An 18,813-nucleotide genomic window follows, 5' to 3' on the forward strand; every position below is an offset into this window, starting at 1 on the left:
AACATAAGAATTAGGAGCAGGAGTCGGCCACACGGCCCCTCGAGCCCGCTCCGCCACACGGCCCCTCGAGCCCGCTCCGCCACACGGCCCCTCGAGCCCGCTCCGCCACACGGCCCCTCGAGCCCGCTCCGCCACACGGCCCCTCGAGCCCGCTCCGCCACACGGCCCCTCGAGCCCGCTCCGCCACACGGCCCCTCGAGCCCGCTCCGCCACACGGCCCCTCGAGCCCGCTCCGCCACACGGCCCCTCGAGCCCGCTCCGCCACACGGCCCCTCGAGCCTGCTCCACCATTCAATAAGATCATGGCTGATCATTGACCTCAACTCCACTTTCCCGCCCGATCTCCATATCCCTTGATTCCCCTTGAGTCCAAAAATCTATTGATCTCAGCCTTGAATATACTCTAAAGACTCAACATTCACAGCCCTCTGGGACAGAGAATTCCAAAGATTCACCACCCTCTGAGTGAAGTTTTCATGGCAGATTTCTTACATTCAGTTTTTCATTTTCTGCTATTTATGGAGTACATATACATAATCTTTGTAATAGGCCTGGCCATTACTAGTGACATCTAGCACTAAACTATATCACCTGCAGCACAGATGTACCACAAGGAATGCACAGAAGCAAGCTGTCCAACTGAAGCTGTCAGACAAAGGATGTGTATGGTCTCCTGGTTCATTCATTTGGTGCTGCCTGCTATAAGTCTCGCATTTCCAGAAGTTGCCATTGTGGCAAAGCACAATGGAGCTCCAGCACACTGCCATGGAGTGGTAGAGTAACAGAGCCAGTTTCCAATATCTGAAATTCTTCCCATTCAATTAATAACAACCTAGAAGGAGATTAAAAAGTCCAGGTTTGGACCATATGGAGCTTGGAGTGAGAAAAGAACATTCAGCCAATCAAGACTGCTTCTTCCAGTTCATGCATGGACTCTCTTCCTACTCTCAAGCAGATTAAAAAGATCTGCTAATAGCTTTATACATTCATCCCCTCCCAACAGGTATTGATCCAGTTCCTTATTAAGGGTATCACTGACACAGAATTTTTGAAGCCAAAGTTTGAGGGCTTTCCCATACCATCTAGCACTCTAGCTGGCTGCAAACTAAACTTGCCCAATAAGATCACACTGGTTTAGATATTAGCCAAGGCTGTGACCCTTTGACTGTGAACACAATGCTGTACCATTAGAGCCACTGAACCACCTGAATGTTCAATCTATCTTCCGTTAAGTGGCTTTGCTCTTACCGGTATAGTGGTAATCTCCCAGGGGGTGACAAGGGTCTCGCCTCGCACCTTTCATTAGTAAAGTATCCAGTGCAGCCTAGAAAAAAAAACATTAAAAGCAGCTGAAAAAACATGAACCTGGAAACTGTGCTGTGCAGTATTAACGCATTTTGATTACATTTATGGCACGCTCTGGTGCTATTTTAAGAAGGTTAATACATCTTAAAATATCAGACAAAGAAATTTGATATAACCGCCTTAAGCATTTTTATGATCATGTGCAATTTCTACGCTGTAATTACTAAATGCAACTGAATTCTACTAAATCCACACATTTTGCTGTGCAACACTTGGGAGCCGGGGTTGTATTTACAGGGATGGGAGTTGTGACTTGCTATTTTAAGCACATTGAGGTAGGAATTATTCTAGGCCCGTTTTCGGCCCAGACTTGGTGCAGTGCAAGCAGCACACGCCCCAACCAAGAGATCATAAGAACATAGGATATAGGAGCAGGAGTCGGCCCTTTGAGCCTGCTCCGCCATTCAATGAGATCATGGCTGATCTTCTGCCTCAACTCCATTCACCGGCCCTATCGCCATATCCCTTGATGCCCTTACTAGTCAGAAATCTATCGACTTCTGTTTTGAGTATACCCAATGACTGAGCCTCCACAGCCCTCTGGGGTAGAGAATTCCAAAGATTCACCACCCTCTGTGTGAAGAAATTTCTTCTCATCTCAGTCCTGAATGGCCTACCCTTTATCCTGAGGCTGTGGCCCCTGGTTCTAGACTCCCCAGCCAAGGGAAACATTCTCCCAGCATCCACCCTATCAAGCCCTGTAATAATTTTGTATGCTTCAATGAGATCCCCTCTCATTCTTCTGAATTCAAGAGAATACAGGCCTAGTTTACTCAATCTCTTCTCATACGACAGCCCCGCCATCCCAGGAATCAATCTCGTGAACCTTCGTTGCACTCCCTCTATGGCAAGTATATCCTTCCTTAGGTAAGGAGACCAAAATTGTACACAGTACTCCAGGCGTGGTCTCACCAAGGCCCTGTATAACTGGAGTAAGACTTCTTTACTCCTGTCCTCAAATCCTCTTGTAATGAAAGCCAGCATACCATTTGCCTTCCTAATGGCTTGCTGCACCTGCACATTCAGTTTCAGTGACTCATGTACAAGGACACCCAGGTCCCTTTGAGCATCTGCATTCCCCAATCTTTCACCATTTAGGAAATACCCTGCCTTTCTGTTTTTTCTACCAAAGTGGATAACTTCACATTTATCCACATTATATTCCATCTGCCATGTTCTCGCCCACTCACTGAGCCTGTCAGCCTTTTCACATCCTCTTCGCAACTGACACTGCCACCTAGCTTTGTATCATCAGCAAATTTGGAAATGTTACATTTAGTCCCCTCATCCAAATCAGGTCCGAGGCTAGGAGGGGACAACAGGGTGGGGGGAGGGGGAGTCGCAACATATGTGGAGTCAAGAGAGCACTCCAGGGAGACAGAGGCATCCCTTGCACCCAGCGTTGGTAAGACAGAAGTAACAGGATATAGCTGTATGACATTTGTGTCTAATTATAATACACCTACCCATATTTATTATCTCTAACAGACCCTTGCTCTGTACCTCCTTTATCTCTTAAAGGCCCTACCTCTACCTTGACTGTCCTCTTACTATTAATGTGCCTACAAAAAGTATTTTTATTGCCCATTTATGGTTTAACCCTCTGCCTGCCACTCACAGATTTCCACTGTTTATTCAAATGAGGTTTTCAGCAGGGTAAAGGTAAATGGTGCTGAATACAGATGGTGCAGAGCAAGGAATGGAACAAAACTCCAGTTATGAAAGTTTAGAACAAGCACTATGCACTTTCAAAACAACATGACCAGTTACCAAAATGTCTCCCTGAGTGTCGTGTAGGCAATGCAGAGCTAGTTCCAGATTGGTACCTCCTCCTGGCAGCACACTAGAACAAGCTAAGTTCAACAGGTTCGTCACTGCAGGAAAATAAGTAACAGAAAAGGGTCACCATAAGGAACTGTACTTTTCGTAGTAAAACGCAGTAGCATGGTTTGTAGTCCCCCCACCATATACTTCCATCTTCTATCAAAGGTGTCGACTCCCAACATACACAGATGCGTATATACTCTCCAGCAGTGATCAGGAGCAGGACCTCTGATTGATTTTTCCCCTCCCTGTGACTGCCTATGTTTGTAAATTGCTTCAAAGTTACAGAAGTTCCCACTAAAAAAACCAAAGGCATGATTTTTTTTAAATGCCATGGTTTATAACATCCAGGAATAAGTGGGAAAAATACAATTCTATTTTAAAAAACAGACTTTTGGGGCCACTCAAAAGCCAGACTTCCGGGGCCACTCAAAAGCCAGACTTCCTAGTCCTAAACATGCAGCAACCCTGGCAAAACAATTACAATTTTAGAAGAAGAAAGATTTCTTAATATCACATTCTCTTTTCTCCTCATAATTAGATGGTGGGATTTTCTCTCAGATTACAAATTAATGGAAAATTCCACCAAGCTCTCCCTTGGCATAAATGAACCAATTTGCAATTTGTTAGATCCTGACACTTGTGAGCTTTTAATGAGCTCTTTAAATGCACCATCATTTACAGCAGTTCATAATTCAGAAAGGGGCACTCTCTAAACTCGAGCATTACCGGGTCTGAAGTGTTTTCACATTGCGCACCAAGTAATCTAATTACATCCAGCGGTGATATCACAAAGTACAGATGAAGAAGGCTGTTCAGCCTGTCTACCTCGCCCTTCCATAGAAACCCACGATCACAGCATCTATCTCCTTCTTGAATGACTCCAGAACTTTTGCCCCCCTCACTCTATGTTGCTCAAATAATTTTTAAAAAAAGACACCTTGGGGCAATAATTATCCAAAAGAAATATAAATTTCCATGAACAAACTCACCTCTCGCCTGAGTGACTTTATTGGTTTCAATGTTGTCCCATGGTTTCCATACAAGATCCGCTTGGTGAACACTGTCATCAACCAACGACTTGTCTTGCAGCAATGGAATCTCTGCCTGGAACCGCGTCCCAATGTTAATGTGCCTAAAGCAAGTTACACATAATGAACAGGAGTTATGGCAAATACGTGGGAACACAGGATATTGTAAAGTCCAATTTCTGAGAATGCAGAACTCACAATCCTTCATACACAAAGATCCTAATCTCAACTGGCTTGCCTGTGAGGAGATACCAAGGGAAGAAAAAACTCCAAGGACATAAGGTGGATGAACTGAAGGTGTTGATAAACACATGGGAGTATGATATTGTTGCTATCACAGAGACATGGTTGAGGGAGGGGCAAGACTGGCAGCTCAATATTCCGGGGTACAGGATCTTCAGGCGAGACAGAGGGGGAGGTATAAGAGGAGGGGGTGTCGCAATATTAATTAAGGAGTCAATTACTGCAGTAAGGAGGGATGATATATTAGCGGGTTCCTCTAATGAGGCCATATGGGTGGAGCTTAAAAACAAAAAGGGGGCAAGCACTTTGCTGGGAGTGTACTATAGGCCTCCAAACAGTCAGGGGGAGATAGAGGAACAGATATGTAGGCAAATCTCAGAGAAATGTGCAAATAATAGGGTAATAATAATGGGGGATTTCAACTTCCCCAATATTAACTGGGATAGTCAGAGTGTGAAAGGCTCAGAGGGTGTAGAATTCTTAAAGTGCATCCAGGAGAGCTTTTTGAGCCAGCATGTAGAAAGTCCTACAAGAGAGGGGGCGGTACTGGACCTAATTCTAAGGAATGTGGCCGGCCAAGTGGAAAAAGTGCTAGTAGATGAGCACTTTGGTGACAGTGACCATAATATGGTGAGATTTAAGGTGGTCATGGAAAAGGACAGGGATGGGCCGGAAATAAAGGTTCTAAATTGGGGGAAGGCCGATTTTAATAGGATAAGGCAGGATCTGGCCAAAATGGACTGGGATCAGCTACTTGTAGGAAAATCCGCATCGGAGCAATGGGAGGCTTTCAGAAGGGAGATTGAGATCATACAATGGCAACATGTTCCCGTAAAGGTCAAGGGTGGTTCCAAAAACCACAGGGAACCTTGGATGTCAGGGGATATACGAGAATGGATTAGGAAAAAAAGGAGGGCTTTTGGCAGATACAAAAGGCTAAAGACGGAGGAAGCCCTAGAGGAGTACAAAAAGTGCAGGGGGATACTTAAAAAAGAAATTAGGAGATCAAGGAGGGGCCATGAAATAACACTGGCGAGCAAAATAAAGGAAAATCCTAAGATGTTTTATAAGTATATTAAGGGTAAGAGGATGACTAGGGAAAAAATAGGGCCCATTAGGGACAAAAGTGGCAATCTGTGTGTGGAGCCGGAAGATGTAGGAGGGGTTCTAAATGAATTTTTTGCATCTGTTTTCACTATGGAGAAGGACGATGTAGACATAGAAATAGGGCGGGGGGACTGTGATGTGCTCGAACATATTAACATCGAGAGGGAGGAGGTATTGGCGGTTTTAGCTGGCCTAAAAATGGATAAATCCCCAGGCCCGGATGAAATGTATCCCAGGCTGCTGTGTGAGGCAAAGGAAGAGATTGCGGGGGCTCTAACACATATATTCAGGACCTCTCTGGCCACAGGGGATGTGCCAGAGGACTGGAGAACCGCTAATGTAGTACCATTATTCAAGAAGGGAAGTAGGGAAAAACCGGGGAACTACAGGCCAGTGAGCCTAACATCAGTGGTAGGAAAATTATTGGAAAAAATTCTGAGGGACAAAATTTGTCTCCACTTGGAGAGGCAAGGATTAATCAGGGATAGTCAACATGGCTTTGTCAAGGGAAGATCATGTCTGACTAATTTGATTGAATTTTTTGAGGGGGTGACTAGGTGTGTGGATGAGGGTAACGCAGTGGATGTGGTATACATGGATTTCAGTAAGGCCTTCGATAAAGTCCCGCACAGGAGACTGGTCAAGAAGGTAAGAGCCCATGGAATCCAGGGTGCCTTGGCACATTGGATACAAAACTGGCTTAGTGGCAGAAGGCAGAGGGTGATGGTCAAAGGTTGTTTTTGTGACTGGAAGCCTGTGGCCAGTGGGGTACCACAGGGATCGGTGCTGGGTCCCTTGCTGTTTGTGGTCTACATTAATGACTTGGATATGAATGTAAAAGGTATGATCAGTAAGTTCGCAGATGATACAAAAATTGGTAGGGTGGTAAATAGCGAGGAGGGTAGCCTCAGTCTGCAGGACGATATAGATGGGTTGGTCAGATGGGCGGAACAGTGGCAAATGGAATTTAACCCGGAAAAGTGCGAGGTGATGCACTTTGGGGGGAATAACAAGGCAAGGGAATACACAATGAATGGTAAGACCCTAGGCAAGACGGAGGGTCAGAGGGATCTGGGTGTGCAAGTACACAGATCCCTGAAGGCGGCGGAACAGGTGGCTAAGGTGGTAAAAAAGGCATATGGGATACTTATATTCAATGCCTCGGCTAATGAAGGCAAGAGCAAGGAGGTTATGATGGAGCTGTATAAAACACTGGTTAGGCCACAGCTGGAATACTGTGTGCAGTTCTGGTCGCCACACTACAGGAAGGATGTGATCGCGTTGGAGGGTGCAGAGGAGGTTCACCAGGATGTTACCAGGGCTGGAGCGCTTCAGCTATGAGGAGAGACTGGGCAGATTGGGTTTGTTTTCCTTGGAGCAGAGGAGGCTGAGGGGGGACATGATTGAGGTGTACAAAATTATGAGGGGCATAGATAGGATGGATGCTGAGGAGCTTTTTCCCTTAGTAGAAGGGTCAATAACTAGGGGGCATAGATTCAAGGTAAAGGGCGGGAGGTTTAGAGGGGATTTGAGAAAGAACTTTTTCACCCAGAGGGTGGTTGGAGTCTGGAACTCACTGCCTGAAAGGGTTGTGGAGGCAGGAACCCTCACAACATTTAAGAAGCATTTGGATGAGCACTTGAAATGCCATAGCATACAAGGCTACGGACCAAATGCTGGAATATGGGATTAGATTAGACAGGGCTTGATGGCCGGCGCGGACACGATTGGCCGAAGGGCCTCTATCCGTGCTGTATAACTCTATGACATGTTACTATGGTCATGGCTTGTGTACCTTTTTGGAAGGCAGTATATTTTTTTTCTCTATCATCAACTGGCCATTGTTCGTGTGTAAACTAGCGCATGTTAGCAACCTGGTCGGCTGAAAGGCGGGTGGAGGTAATCACACCTGCGCCTGATCCTGCCTTACCCGTCATCCACATCCACACATTTTCCAGCAAAGCTCGACGCATTGTAATCAACAGCAGTTAGCAGGGACCCTAGCCAATTTTTACCGCCCTGTCTACTGACATTAATCTAACATAATACAGGAAACTTTGTGATATCCGGCACCGACGGGACCGAGCTGCTGCCGATCTATCAAAACTTCCGGATAGACCAGCGCTAATGTTGAAGGATACGGAGGTTTTCATCTCCGTATCTGACAACAAACGCTGTTGCTTAGCAACAGCTTGTAAACACTCGGCCCGTACCTTGGAAGCGTCTCTGAAGCTGTTGCTAAGCTACAGAGACGCTTTCCAGAGCCTGACTGTTAAAAAAATGCTAGGAGAAGAAAAAAAACCTAACCAAAACGGCTGCTGATTTCTGCCGTTAGATCGAGGTTTCCGGACATACAACCTCCGGATAAACCAAAGTTTCCTGTACAGTAAATGTTCTCACTCCAAAAAACAAATTAAAATAAGGTCTATAGTTCTATCTTCTGGATAATCAATGCTGATTAAGTAGGCTGAAATTGTATAAATAACTTACGGTTCTATGGTGACTACGGAGTCATCTTTAACCACAGAGAAACCACAAATTCCATCTACACCATCTGGAAAGGACAGAACTATATAAAGAATCGTAGAAAGCTTACTCCTACACACAAAGAAATTCAGCAGGACAGTGCACTCTCGTTACTGATATCCAACAATGTGTCTCATCAAGTTACCATAATTGTTTTCTGCAAGAAGTTAATTTTTTAATTTGTTTTTTAATGTTCATTAGGTTGAAGGATGTTAGCACTGGTGAATGGAACACATTTCCATTTTGGGCATCCTGCATCAGAATCAAGCTCCTGGAGGTCAGATATAGCAGAGTTTTGATGCAAAGTAAAGTTCCCTCCATTCTGCCCCAAAAGGTGCCTCAGGCCCAATCTCATTAGATGCCCACTACAACCTGCATCAGGTGATACTTTGTTCATTTCCCACAATAGCCATCATGTGGCCTCTCTGAGTGAAACTGCCAATGCGGCCAAGCCCAGCAAGAACTGGAGTGAGTCTGCAAATATTTATTTCATTTAGGACACTTAGTCAGCATCGGTATCAAGTTAGTGAGATTACATGGTACAAAACTGCATGTAATCGGTCACTAATTAACAGAAAATTGTACTCCTAAATTAAGCATAATAGTAATGTCCCACTAGTGCAGTAGGGGGTGCACTTCCACTGTTGGGATCAAGATATATTTTTATGAGGCAAAATAGAGGGCACCAAACCCTGTATCTACCCCGTGCTATACCTGCCCTGACACTATAGACTGTATCTAACCCTGTGCTATACTGCCCAGACACTAAACCCTGTATCTAACCCGTGCTATACCTGCCCTGACACTAAACCCTGTATCTAACCCTGTGCTATACCTGCCCAGACACTAAACCCTGTATCTAACCCGTGCTATACCTGCCCTGACACTAACCCCTGTATCTAACCCTGTGCTATACCTGCCCTGACACTAACCCCTGTATCTAACCCTGTGCTATACCTGCCCTGACACTAACCCCTGTATCTAACCCTGTGCTATACCTGCCCTGACACTAACCCCTCTATCTAACCCGTGCTATACCTGCCCAGACACTAAACCCTGTATCTAACCTGTGCTATATCTGCCCAGACACTAAACCCTGTATCTAACCCGTGCTATACCTGCCCTGACACTAAACCCTGTATCTAACCCTGTGCTATACCTGCCCAGACACTAAACCCTGTATCTAACCCGTGCTATACCTGCCCTGACACTAACCCCTGTATCTAACCCTGTGCTATACCTGCCCTGACACTAACCCCTGTATCTAACCCGTGCTATACCTGCCCTGATACTAAACCCTCTATCTAACCCGTGCTATACCTGCCGACACTAAACCCTCTATCTAACCCGTGCTATACCTGCCCTGACACTAAACCCTCTATCTAACCCGTGCTATACCTGCCGACACTAAACCCTCTATCTAACCTGTGCTATACCTGCCCAGACACTAAACCCTGTATCTAACCCGTGCTATGCCTGCCCTGACACTCTACCCTGTATCTAACCCGTGCTATACCTGCCCAGACACTAAACCCTCTATCTAACCCTGTGCTATACCTGCCCTGACACTAAACCCTCTATCTAACCCTGTGCTATACTGCCCAGACACTAACCCCTCTATCTAACCCCGTGCTATACCTGCCCTGACACTAAACCCTCTATCTAACCCTGTGCTATACTGCCCAGGCACTAAACTCTGTATCTAACCCGTGCTATACCTGCCCTGACACTAAACCCTGTATCTAACCCTGTGCTAATCTGCCCAGACACTATACCCTGTATCTAACCCGTGCTATACCTGTCCGGACACTAAACCCTCTATCTAACCCGTGCTATACCTGCCGACACTAAACCCTCAATCTAACCTGTGCTATACCTGCCCAGACACTAAACCCTGTATCTAACCCTGTGCTATACCTGCCCAGACACTAAACCCTCTATCTAACCCTGTGCTATACTGCCCAGACACTAATCCCTCTATCTAACCTGTGCTATGCCTGCCCAGACACTAAACCCTGTATCTAACCCATGCTATGCCTGCCCTGACACTATACCCTGTATATAACCTGTGCTATACCTGCCCTGACACTATACACTGTATCTAACCCGTGCTATACCTGCCCTGACACTAAACCCTGTATCTAACCCTCTGCTATACCTGCCCAGATACTATACACTGTATCTAACCCGTGCTATACCTGCCCTGACACTAACCCCTGTATCTAACCCGTGCTATACCTGCCCAGACACTAACCCCTGTATCTAACCCGTGCTATACATGCCCTGACACTAAACCCTGTATAACCCGTGCTATGCCTGCCCAGACACTAACCCCTCTATCTAACCTCTGCTATACCTGCCCAGACACTAAACCCTGTATCTAACCCTGTGCTATACTGCCCAGACACTAAACCCTGTATCTAACCCTGTGCTATACTGCCCAGACACTAAACCCTGTATCTAACCCGTGCTATACCTGCCCTGACACTATACCCTGTATCTAACCTGTGCTATACCTGCCCAGACACTAAACCCTGTATCTAACCCGTGCTATACCTGCCCAGACACTAACCCCTGTATCTAACCCGTGCTATACCTGCCCTGATACTAAACCCTCTATCTAACCCGTGCTATACCTGCCGACACTAAACCCTCTATCTAACCCGTGCTATACCTGCCCTGACACTAAACCCTCTATCTAACCCGTGCTATACCTGCCGACACTAAACCCTCTATCTAACCTGTGCTATACCTGCCCAGACACTAAACCCTGTATCTAACCCGTGCTATGCCTGCCCTGACACTCTACCCTGTATCTAACCCGTGCTATACCTGCCCAGACACTAAACCCTCTATCTAACCCTGTGCTATACCTGCCCTGACACTAAACCCTCTATCTAACCCTGTGCTATACTGCCCAGACACTAACCCCTCTATCTAACCCCGTGCTATACCTGCCCTGACACTAAACCCTCTATCTAACCCTGTGCTATACTGCCCAGGCACTAAACTCTGTATCTAACCCGTGCTATACCTGCCCTGACACTAAACCCTGTATCTAACCCTGTGCTAATCTGCCCAGACACTATACCCTGTATCTAACCCGTGCTATACCTGTCCGGACACTAAACCCTCTATCTAACCCGTGCTATACCTGCCGACACTAAACCCTCAATCTAACCTGTGCTATACCTGCCCAGACACTAAACCCTGTATCTAACCCTGTGCTATACCTGCCCAGACACTAAACCCTCTATCTAACCCTGTGCTATACTGCCCAGACACTAATCCCTCTATCTAACCTGTGCTATGCCTGCCCAGACACTAAACCCTGTATCTAACCCATGCTATGCCTGCCCTGACACTATACCCTGTATATAACCTGTGCTATACCTGCCCTGACACTATACACTGTATCTAACCCGTGCTATACCTGCCCTGACACTAAACCCTGTATCTAACCCTCTGCTATACCTGCCCAGATACTATACACTGTATCTAACCCGTGCTATACCTGCCCTGACACTAACCCCTGTATCTAACCCGTGCTATACCTGCCCAGACACTAACCCCTGTATCTAACCCGTGCTATACATGCCCTGACACTAAACCCTGTATAACCCGTGCTATGCCTGCCCAGACACTAACCCCTCTATCTAACCTCTGCTATACCTGCCCAGACACTAAACCCTGTATCTAACCCTGTGCTATACTGCCCAGACACTAAACCCTGTATCTAACCCTGTGCTATACTGCCCAGACACTAAACCCTGTATCTAACCCGTGCTATACCTGCCCTGACACTATACCCTGTATCTAACCTGTGCTATACCTGCCCAGACACTAAACCCTGTATCTAACCCGTGCTATACCTGCCCAGACACTAAACCCTGTATCTAACCTGTGCTATACCTGCCCAGACACTAAACCCTGTATCTAACCCGTGCTATACCTGCCCAGACACTAAACCCTGTATCTAACCCGTGCTATACCTGCCCAGACACTAAACCCTGTATCTAACCCGTGCTATGCCTGCCCAGACACTAACCCCTCTATCTAACCTCTGCTATACCTGCCCAGACACTAAACCCTGTATCTAACCTCCGCTATACCTGCCCAGACACTAAACCCTGTATCTAACCCCATGCTATACCTGCCCAGACACTAAACCCTGTATCTAACCCTGTGCTATACCTGCCCAGACACTAACCCCTGTATCTAACCTCTGCTATACCTGCCCTGACACTAAACCCTGTATCTAACCCGTGCTATACCTGCCCTGACACTAACCCGTATCTAACCTGTGCTATATTTGCCCAGACACTAAACCCTGTAACTAACCCCGTGCTATACCTGCCCAGACACTAAACCCTGTATCTAACCCGTGCTATACCTGCCCAGACCTGACACTAAACCCTGTATCTAACCTCTGCTATACCTGCCCAGACACTAACCCCTGCTATACCTGCCCAGACACTAACCCCTGTATCTAACCTGTGCTATACCTGCCCTGACACTAACCCCTGTATCTAACCCGTGCTATACCTGCCCAGACACTAACCCCTGTATCTAACCCGTGCTATACCTGCCCTGACACTACCCCTGTATCTAACCCGTGCTATACCTGCCCTGACACTATACCCTGTATCTAACCTCTGCTATACCTGCCCAGACACTAACCCCTGTATCTAACCCTGTGCTATGCCTGCCCTGACACTGTACCCTGTATCTAACCCCTGCTATAAAGTGCTTAAACCTGACGGTGGATACCTGAAGTGGAAAAGTGTTCCATTCCCCAGTACTGATATCGCTCACTCAATGTATCTAAAATACACTTTAAAAAAAGTGTAAATTTACATGGGTAACATTTTGCATTCCTGCTTTTTCGAAATGGTTTTGTCGTATATCTGGCGAGACCTCATTGAATGGCGGAGCAGGCTCGAGGGGCCGAATGGCCTACTCCTGCTCCTATCTTCTATGTTTCTATGAGACCTCCGGAATAACCACCCAGGGTCTGAACTTCCTCTAGTAAACACTGCTTTACATATTCATGTAAAATTCCTATGTGCCTTTTTTTAAAGCGGTTGTTAAACCTTTTATTTTAACACGATCATCATTTTAAATGAGTTAGCGACTGCGTTAAAATAGTACAAATGAATTTTATACAAATATCTTAAGCAGTATGCTACCAGAGGAATTTAACTGGCTGGAACACAAGTTTAAGTTTTTTGTAAAGACAAAATTAGCAAAGCATTAAAAAAAGTTTACCTACAACACTGCCCAGGATTCCTTTAGGAGTGTATGTGTTGTGCGGTGCCTTGCTCCCTGGCAAAGAACAGGTCCTGTTAAAGTAAAGTCCTGAGCCATGACGGATGGGACTCAGCATCGGGGGAGGCGTGTATGGTGGAGGTTGAAAGTTCTTCTCTAGAAGGTGGTCGGCTAAGCAAACAGGGGAACGCATATGGCTCTGGTACAACACCATCCCTGGCAGCACCCCAGTCTGGTTTGATGATGGGGATGGGATAAACAGGGGCTCTGGACGAGATCGTTTCCTTCGTTGTTTTTTGGCGTGACCTCTACAGTTCACGTTTGCTTGTTTGCCAGTTTCAGTGACCTGTAAAATATAAGCCTCTAACGTAATGGACATTTCAAAATATAAATCTCCGAAGTAATATACATTTTAGTGCAATAACGAGGGAGTGCTGCACTGTCAGGAGGTGCCGTCTTTCAGATGAGACGTTAAACTGTGGCCGTCTACCCTCTCAGGTAGGCATAAAAGATCGCATGCACTATTTGAAGAAGAGCAAGGGAGGCTAAGTGAGTGGGCAAAAATTTGGCAGATGGAATATAATGTTGGAAAGTGTGAGGTTATGCACTTTGGCAGAAAAAATCAAAGAGCAAGTTATTATCTAAATGGAGAGAAACTGCAAAGTGCTACAGTACAAAGGGATCTGGGGGTCCTGGTGCATGAAACACAGAAGGTTAGTATGCAGGTGCAGCAGGTGATCAGGAAGGCCAATGGAATCTTGGCTTTTATTGCAAGGGGGATGGAGTATAAAAGCAGGGAAGTCTTGCTGCAGTTATACAGAGTACTGGTGAGGCCACACCTGGAATACTGCGTAGTTTTGGTTTCCATATTTAAGAAAAGATATACTTGCTCTCGAGGCAGTTCAGAGAAGGTTCACTCGGTTGATTCCGGAGATGAGGGGGTTGACTTATGAGGAAAGGTTGAGTAGGTTGGGCCTCTACTCATTGGAATTCAGAAGAATGAGAGGCGATCTTATCGAAACATATAAGATTGTGAGTGGGCTTGATCGGGTGGATGCGGGATGTTTCCACTGATGGGTGAGACTAGAACTAGGGGGCATAATCTTAGAATAAGGGGCTGCCCTTTCAAAACCGAGATGAGGAGAAACTTCTTCACTCAGAGGGTAGTAAATCTATGGAATTTGCTACCCCAGAGAGCTGTGGAAGCTGCAACATTAAATAAATTTAAAACGGAGATAGACAGTTTCCTAGCTGATAAGGGAATTAAGGGTTACGGGGAGCGGGCAGGGAAGTGGACGTGAGTCTAGGTTCGGATCAGCCATGATCCTACTGAATGGCGGAGCAGGCCCGAGGGGCCGTATGGCCGACTCCTGCTCCTATTGAATGGCGGAGCAGGCCCGAGGGGCCGTATGGCCTACTCCTGCTCCTATTGAATGGCGGAGCAGGCCCGAGGGGCTGTATGGCCGACTCCTGCTCCTATTGAATGGCGGAGCAGGCCCGAGGGACCGTATGGCCGACTCCTGCTCCTATTGAATGGTGGAGCAGGCCCGAGGGGCCGTATGGCCTACTCCTGCTCCTACTTCTTATGTTCTTATCCCAGTGTCTTGGCCAAATGTAACCCTCAACCATGACCGCCAGAAACAGACTGACTGGTGATTTATCTCACTGCAGTTGTGGGAGCTTGCTGTGCATGAATTGGCTGCCATGCGTCCCTACATTACAACAATGACTACACTTTAAAACTACTTCAATAGCTGTTAAGCGCTCTGGGACATCCTGTGGATGTTAAAGGTACTTTACAAATAAAAAGCTATTTCTTTCAAGCAGTAGTTCTACAAGGCTAGAAAAACAATTATATTGGTCCTGCGCCCTGGATTCAAAATATATTGTTTTTCACCTCCTCCAGTTTTCTCCCTAACATAAGAACTTGAAGAAAAATGAATGACGAGAAATGGCCATTCAGCTCTCAAAGCTTGTCCCTCCAGTACCCTAACTCCCCATGCCCAACATCCAACAGGCTTGAAAATCGGGGAAAATCAAGCAAGGACTTCACTTTGCGATACAAAGAGCCATAAATATTCAGATAGCTTAACATTTAGATTTTTGTACTATTACATCTATGTGCTTAATGCACTGTTATGGTTCCAAAAATCCAAATGCAGAAAACCGCCAGAATGTAAGGAAAAGGGATAATGTTGGTCATGTTAACAGCGAATGCTAGAAACACCGTAGGGGTGAAAATAGGGGTAGTGCAAAATGGGCAATAGTGAATCGGCCGCTGGTTTTACCCTCCGAACGATTTTCTTTTCCACAATCAACGAGTTTCACCCCCAACTAAACCAAAAGGAAAATCAAACAGAGTTTGCGAGGGGGAAAATTACTTCCAAAAAAGCTTTGAAACACTATCAAAAGACCGGTTGCAATAAGCTTAACATGTTTTTATTTTAGTGGTACAGAAGGGTAAATTCTCTTATCCCATAATCAGAGACACGTTGTAACCGAGAAATTATGCAGTGTGATGTCAGCAAACAAACATTAATGCTTCATAGCATAACTTCTAGGCTTATAAGAAGAAAAGACTGTGGCTGAGCGGTGAATGAAGCACTTGTTCTTACGCACTGCAATAGACACAGGCTCAAGTCACTCCGAGATAAGAAAAGCCACAATTGCTGGAAATCTGATACAGAAGCTGAACTTTCCTCATCAGTTCTAATGGAAGGTCCCATCTGAAACGTGGACCCATCTTCCAGTCTCAGATGCTGACTAGCCTGCTGCTCGTTTCTAACAACTTGTGTTTTCATTCAAAGTTGCGTGCTGCTTGGGTTGACACTTAAAAATCTGTCAGCTATTTGGGTGATGGCTGCACTGTATCACAGTTACCTTCACAAGAACATTCTCACCTGTGCAGAACTGTCATTTGCGGACACTACTAAATCAGTCAGTCTGTTTGTGACCAACTTCCTTGGTGCAATCGGTGAATTTTCAGATTTTCTAGCTTTGCTAGCTTTCGTGGAACCAGCGGATGTTACAGGTACAGAGACTGGGATCACGAGAGGCATCGGCACACTTTCCTCCAATGGCTTCTTTAGTAGAAGAGCACTGAGTTTATCCTCTAGATATTGAAAAAACAATCCACCATGCTCCATTTTCTCAATTCCATTATCAGTCACCTAAAGTTAGAATAGTAATTGTTACTTCCAGCAATTACAATAGTATTTGTCAGATTACTTAAAAATAGCTTCTTATAATGGTTCAAGTTGATAAAATAAAATTTACTGATATCTATCTATATATATATGCAATATAAATATATCTACATATTTCAATTAATTAATATACTAAGGGGTGGGGGACGGGTTGAAATTCCTCAGCGAATTCCCACCTTAACTGGTGGATAGCGATGGTTGCACCTGGTTTTTGCTGTTTGTGATGTGTTGTAAGAGGTGGAAGCTCAGCCAGTGTATCAGTGGGGCCCAGAACACTGAGTGAGTTGAGGTGTACTGGCTTCCAGAAGGGCAGTAGTGGGCCCCAGCCACAGAAGAAACAGCAAGAGAAACCAGATTGGTCCCTTTGCACAGTTGGGTTTTTATGACAATCTTGGCTGCTTTCATGGGCATTTTTCCTGGTACCAATTTCATAAACTTCCCATGGTGAAATTTGAACTCATAGCTATCTGGGCTGCTAGTCCAGTATCATAACCATTAGGCTACCACTACTAGTGACTACACTTCACAAAGTACTTCATTGGCTGTAAAGCGCTTTGGGACATCTGGTGGTCGTGAAAGGCGCTATAGAAATGCAAGTCTTTTTCTTTTTCCTAACCTTCTGTGACTTAATGCCATCTTCCAATGAATGCTGTTTTCCCATTCCTTCTCGTGAACAATTGTGGCAGTTTAGACCCTTTAGAAAATGGAAAACGCCTTGACACCTCTCGCACCTGAAGTTTTCTCCATTTTCTTCTAAAGTTTGGGAAGTGCTGCTACTCACCAAGTCCCTGCTGTGGATTGAAGATTAGGTAAAATCAAGAAAAAAGGAAAATTGTTAACGCCGGAAGCCTCAAATACAATGTTTGAAATGCACAACAGGTCGATCAGCATGTGAAAAAAAGGCTAACATTTTGGGTGTAACTCTAAACGAGAAACAGCCAAGTCTGATGAAGGGCTAAATCTGAAATATTAAAGATACCTTTCTCGTGCAGATGCTGACTGGTCTGCTGCACACTTGAAGCGAACTCAGTTATTGGGTATAGAGCGAAAGCTGTTCTGAAGATCACACACAGAGCCAGAGAACCAATAATAATTACCCAAACTCATTCCCAAATTAATAAATTAATCTGTAAAATTTAAACAGCTGGATCGATGAATAAGCCAACTGTAGGAATTTGTGCAAAATGGCTGCCACATGTGCCTACATAGCAGTAACTGCACTTCAAAGGAATTCATTTGATGTGAACACTTTAAGGTGTTTGAGAAACGTGTTGTTTCTTTCTAATTTTTCATTAGTCGTGGCAAGAGAAATTACCTAAGGCCATTTTACCTTATTACAGGAGACTTTGGTTTATCCGGAGGTTATATGTCCGGAATACTCGATCTAACGGCAAAAATCAGGAGCTGTTTTCTATAAGTTTTTTTAGTTCTCGTTGCTTTTTTTTTCCCAGTCAGGCACTGCAAGGTCTGTAGCTATAGCAACAGCTTCAGCTAGACGCTTGCAGCCGACTGTTTTGAAGCAAGCAACAGGGTTTGTTGATTCACACGGAGCTTTTCAGTTCCGTATCTCTCAACATTAACGCTGGTATGTCCGGTACTTTTGATGGTACGGCACCAGCTCAGTCCCGTCAGTGCCGGATATCAGAAAGTTTCCTGTAATTGGGCCCCTGTTAGTGAGACTGAAATGACCTCCAATTCCCTCAAGTTATTTTGTGATCACTCTCGTTGCAGACTAGTTGGAGGCTGATTCATGAGACGGAGACCCGTGGGTAGATTTTCCTCTGCTCCGTTCCCAAACAGTGCCCAGAAAAGGGAGGAAGACAGGAGAAAATTGAGCACTAATCTCTTTCCCCCGTTCTGCATCTGAATAACGGTGCCCGTGAGCTTCTGCTACGTCCTTTCTGGTGTCCACACCCGAGTGCGCTTCAAGAGGCTGCAGCAATGTAATTTACATGCGGATGGGTGTCAAATGGGTCTACACACAGATTTTATCTAATGGGGTCAGGTACAGATCAGGGCTAACTGCCCGTATAAAACCTGGCATTACTGCTTCCTGCGCTACGATTAGGCGCCTTCATTACTTCAGTGCCACAAGGTTGCACAGCAACTTCTGGGAAAGTGTATCTGGGGAAAATGATTTTACAGATATATATTGTAATCACATACTGGTATTTAAAAAAAATCAGTAACATTCAAAGCAAAAATCTATGCTTGGCTTTCTTTCATCTCAGTATTCTAAAATC

At 45.4% G+C, this 18,813-nt stretch overlaps 1 protein-coding gene across 2 annotated transcripts in view; it reads right to left on the bottom strand.

The window, feature by feature from the left end:
* The window catches only part of LOC147096648 (zinc finger protein 541-like), a 61,831-nt gene that overhangs the window by 12,478 nt on the left and 30,540 nt on the right, over positions 1-18,813 (bottom strand). For both annotated transcript variants that reach the window (XM_085973196.1, XM_085973195.1), the window contains 7 exons: positions 17,187-17,361; positions 16,265-16,534; positions 13,365-13,710; positions 8,061-8,124; positions 4,182-4,324; positions 3,136-3,239; positions 1,249-1,324 (listed from right to left, as the gene is read on the bottom strand). In XM_085973196.1, the coding sequence (XP_085829322.1) occupies positions 1,249-1,324; positions 3,136-3,239; positions 4,182-4,324; positions 8,061-8,124; positions 13,365-13,710; positions 16,265-16,534; positions 17,187-17,361 (1,178 nt within the window). The remainder of the gene's footprint in view (positions 1-1,248; positions 1,325-3,135; positions 3,240-4,181; positions 4,325-8,060; positions 8,125-13,364; positions 13,711-16,264; positions 16,535-17,186; positions 17,362-18,813) is intronic.

This window comes from Somniosus microcephalus, chromosome 34, assembly GCF_052327205.1.
Source record: "Somniosus microcephalus isolate GS21.2 chromosome 34, FLI_Smic_1.0, whole genome shotgun sequence".
Lineage (NCBI taxonomy): Eukaryota > Metazoa > Chordata > Chondrichthyes > Squaliformes > Somniosidae > Somniosus > Somniosus microcephalus.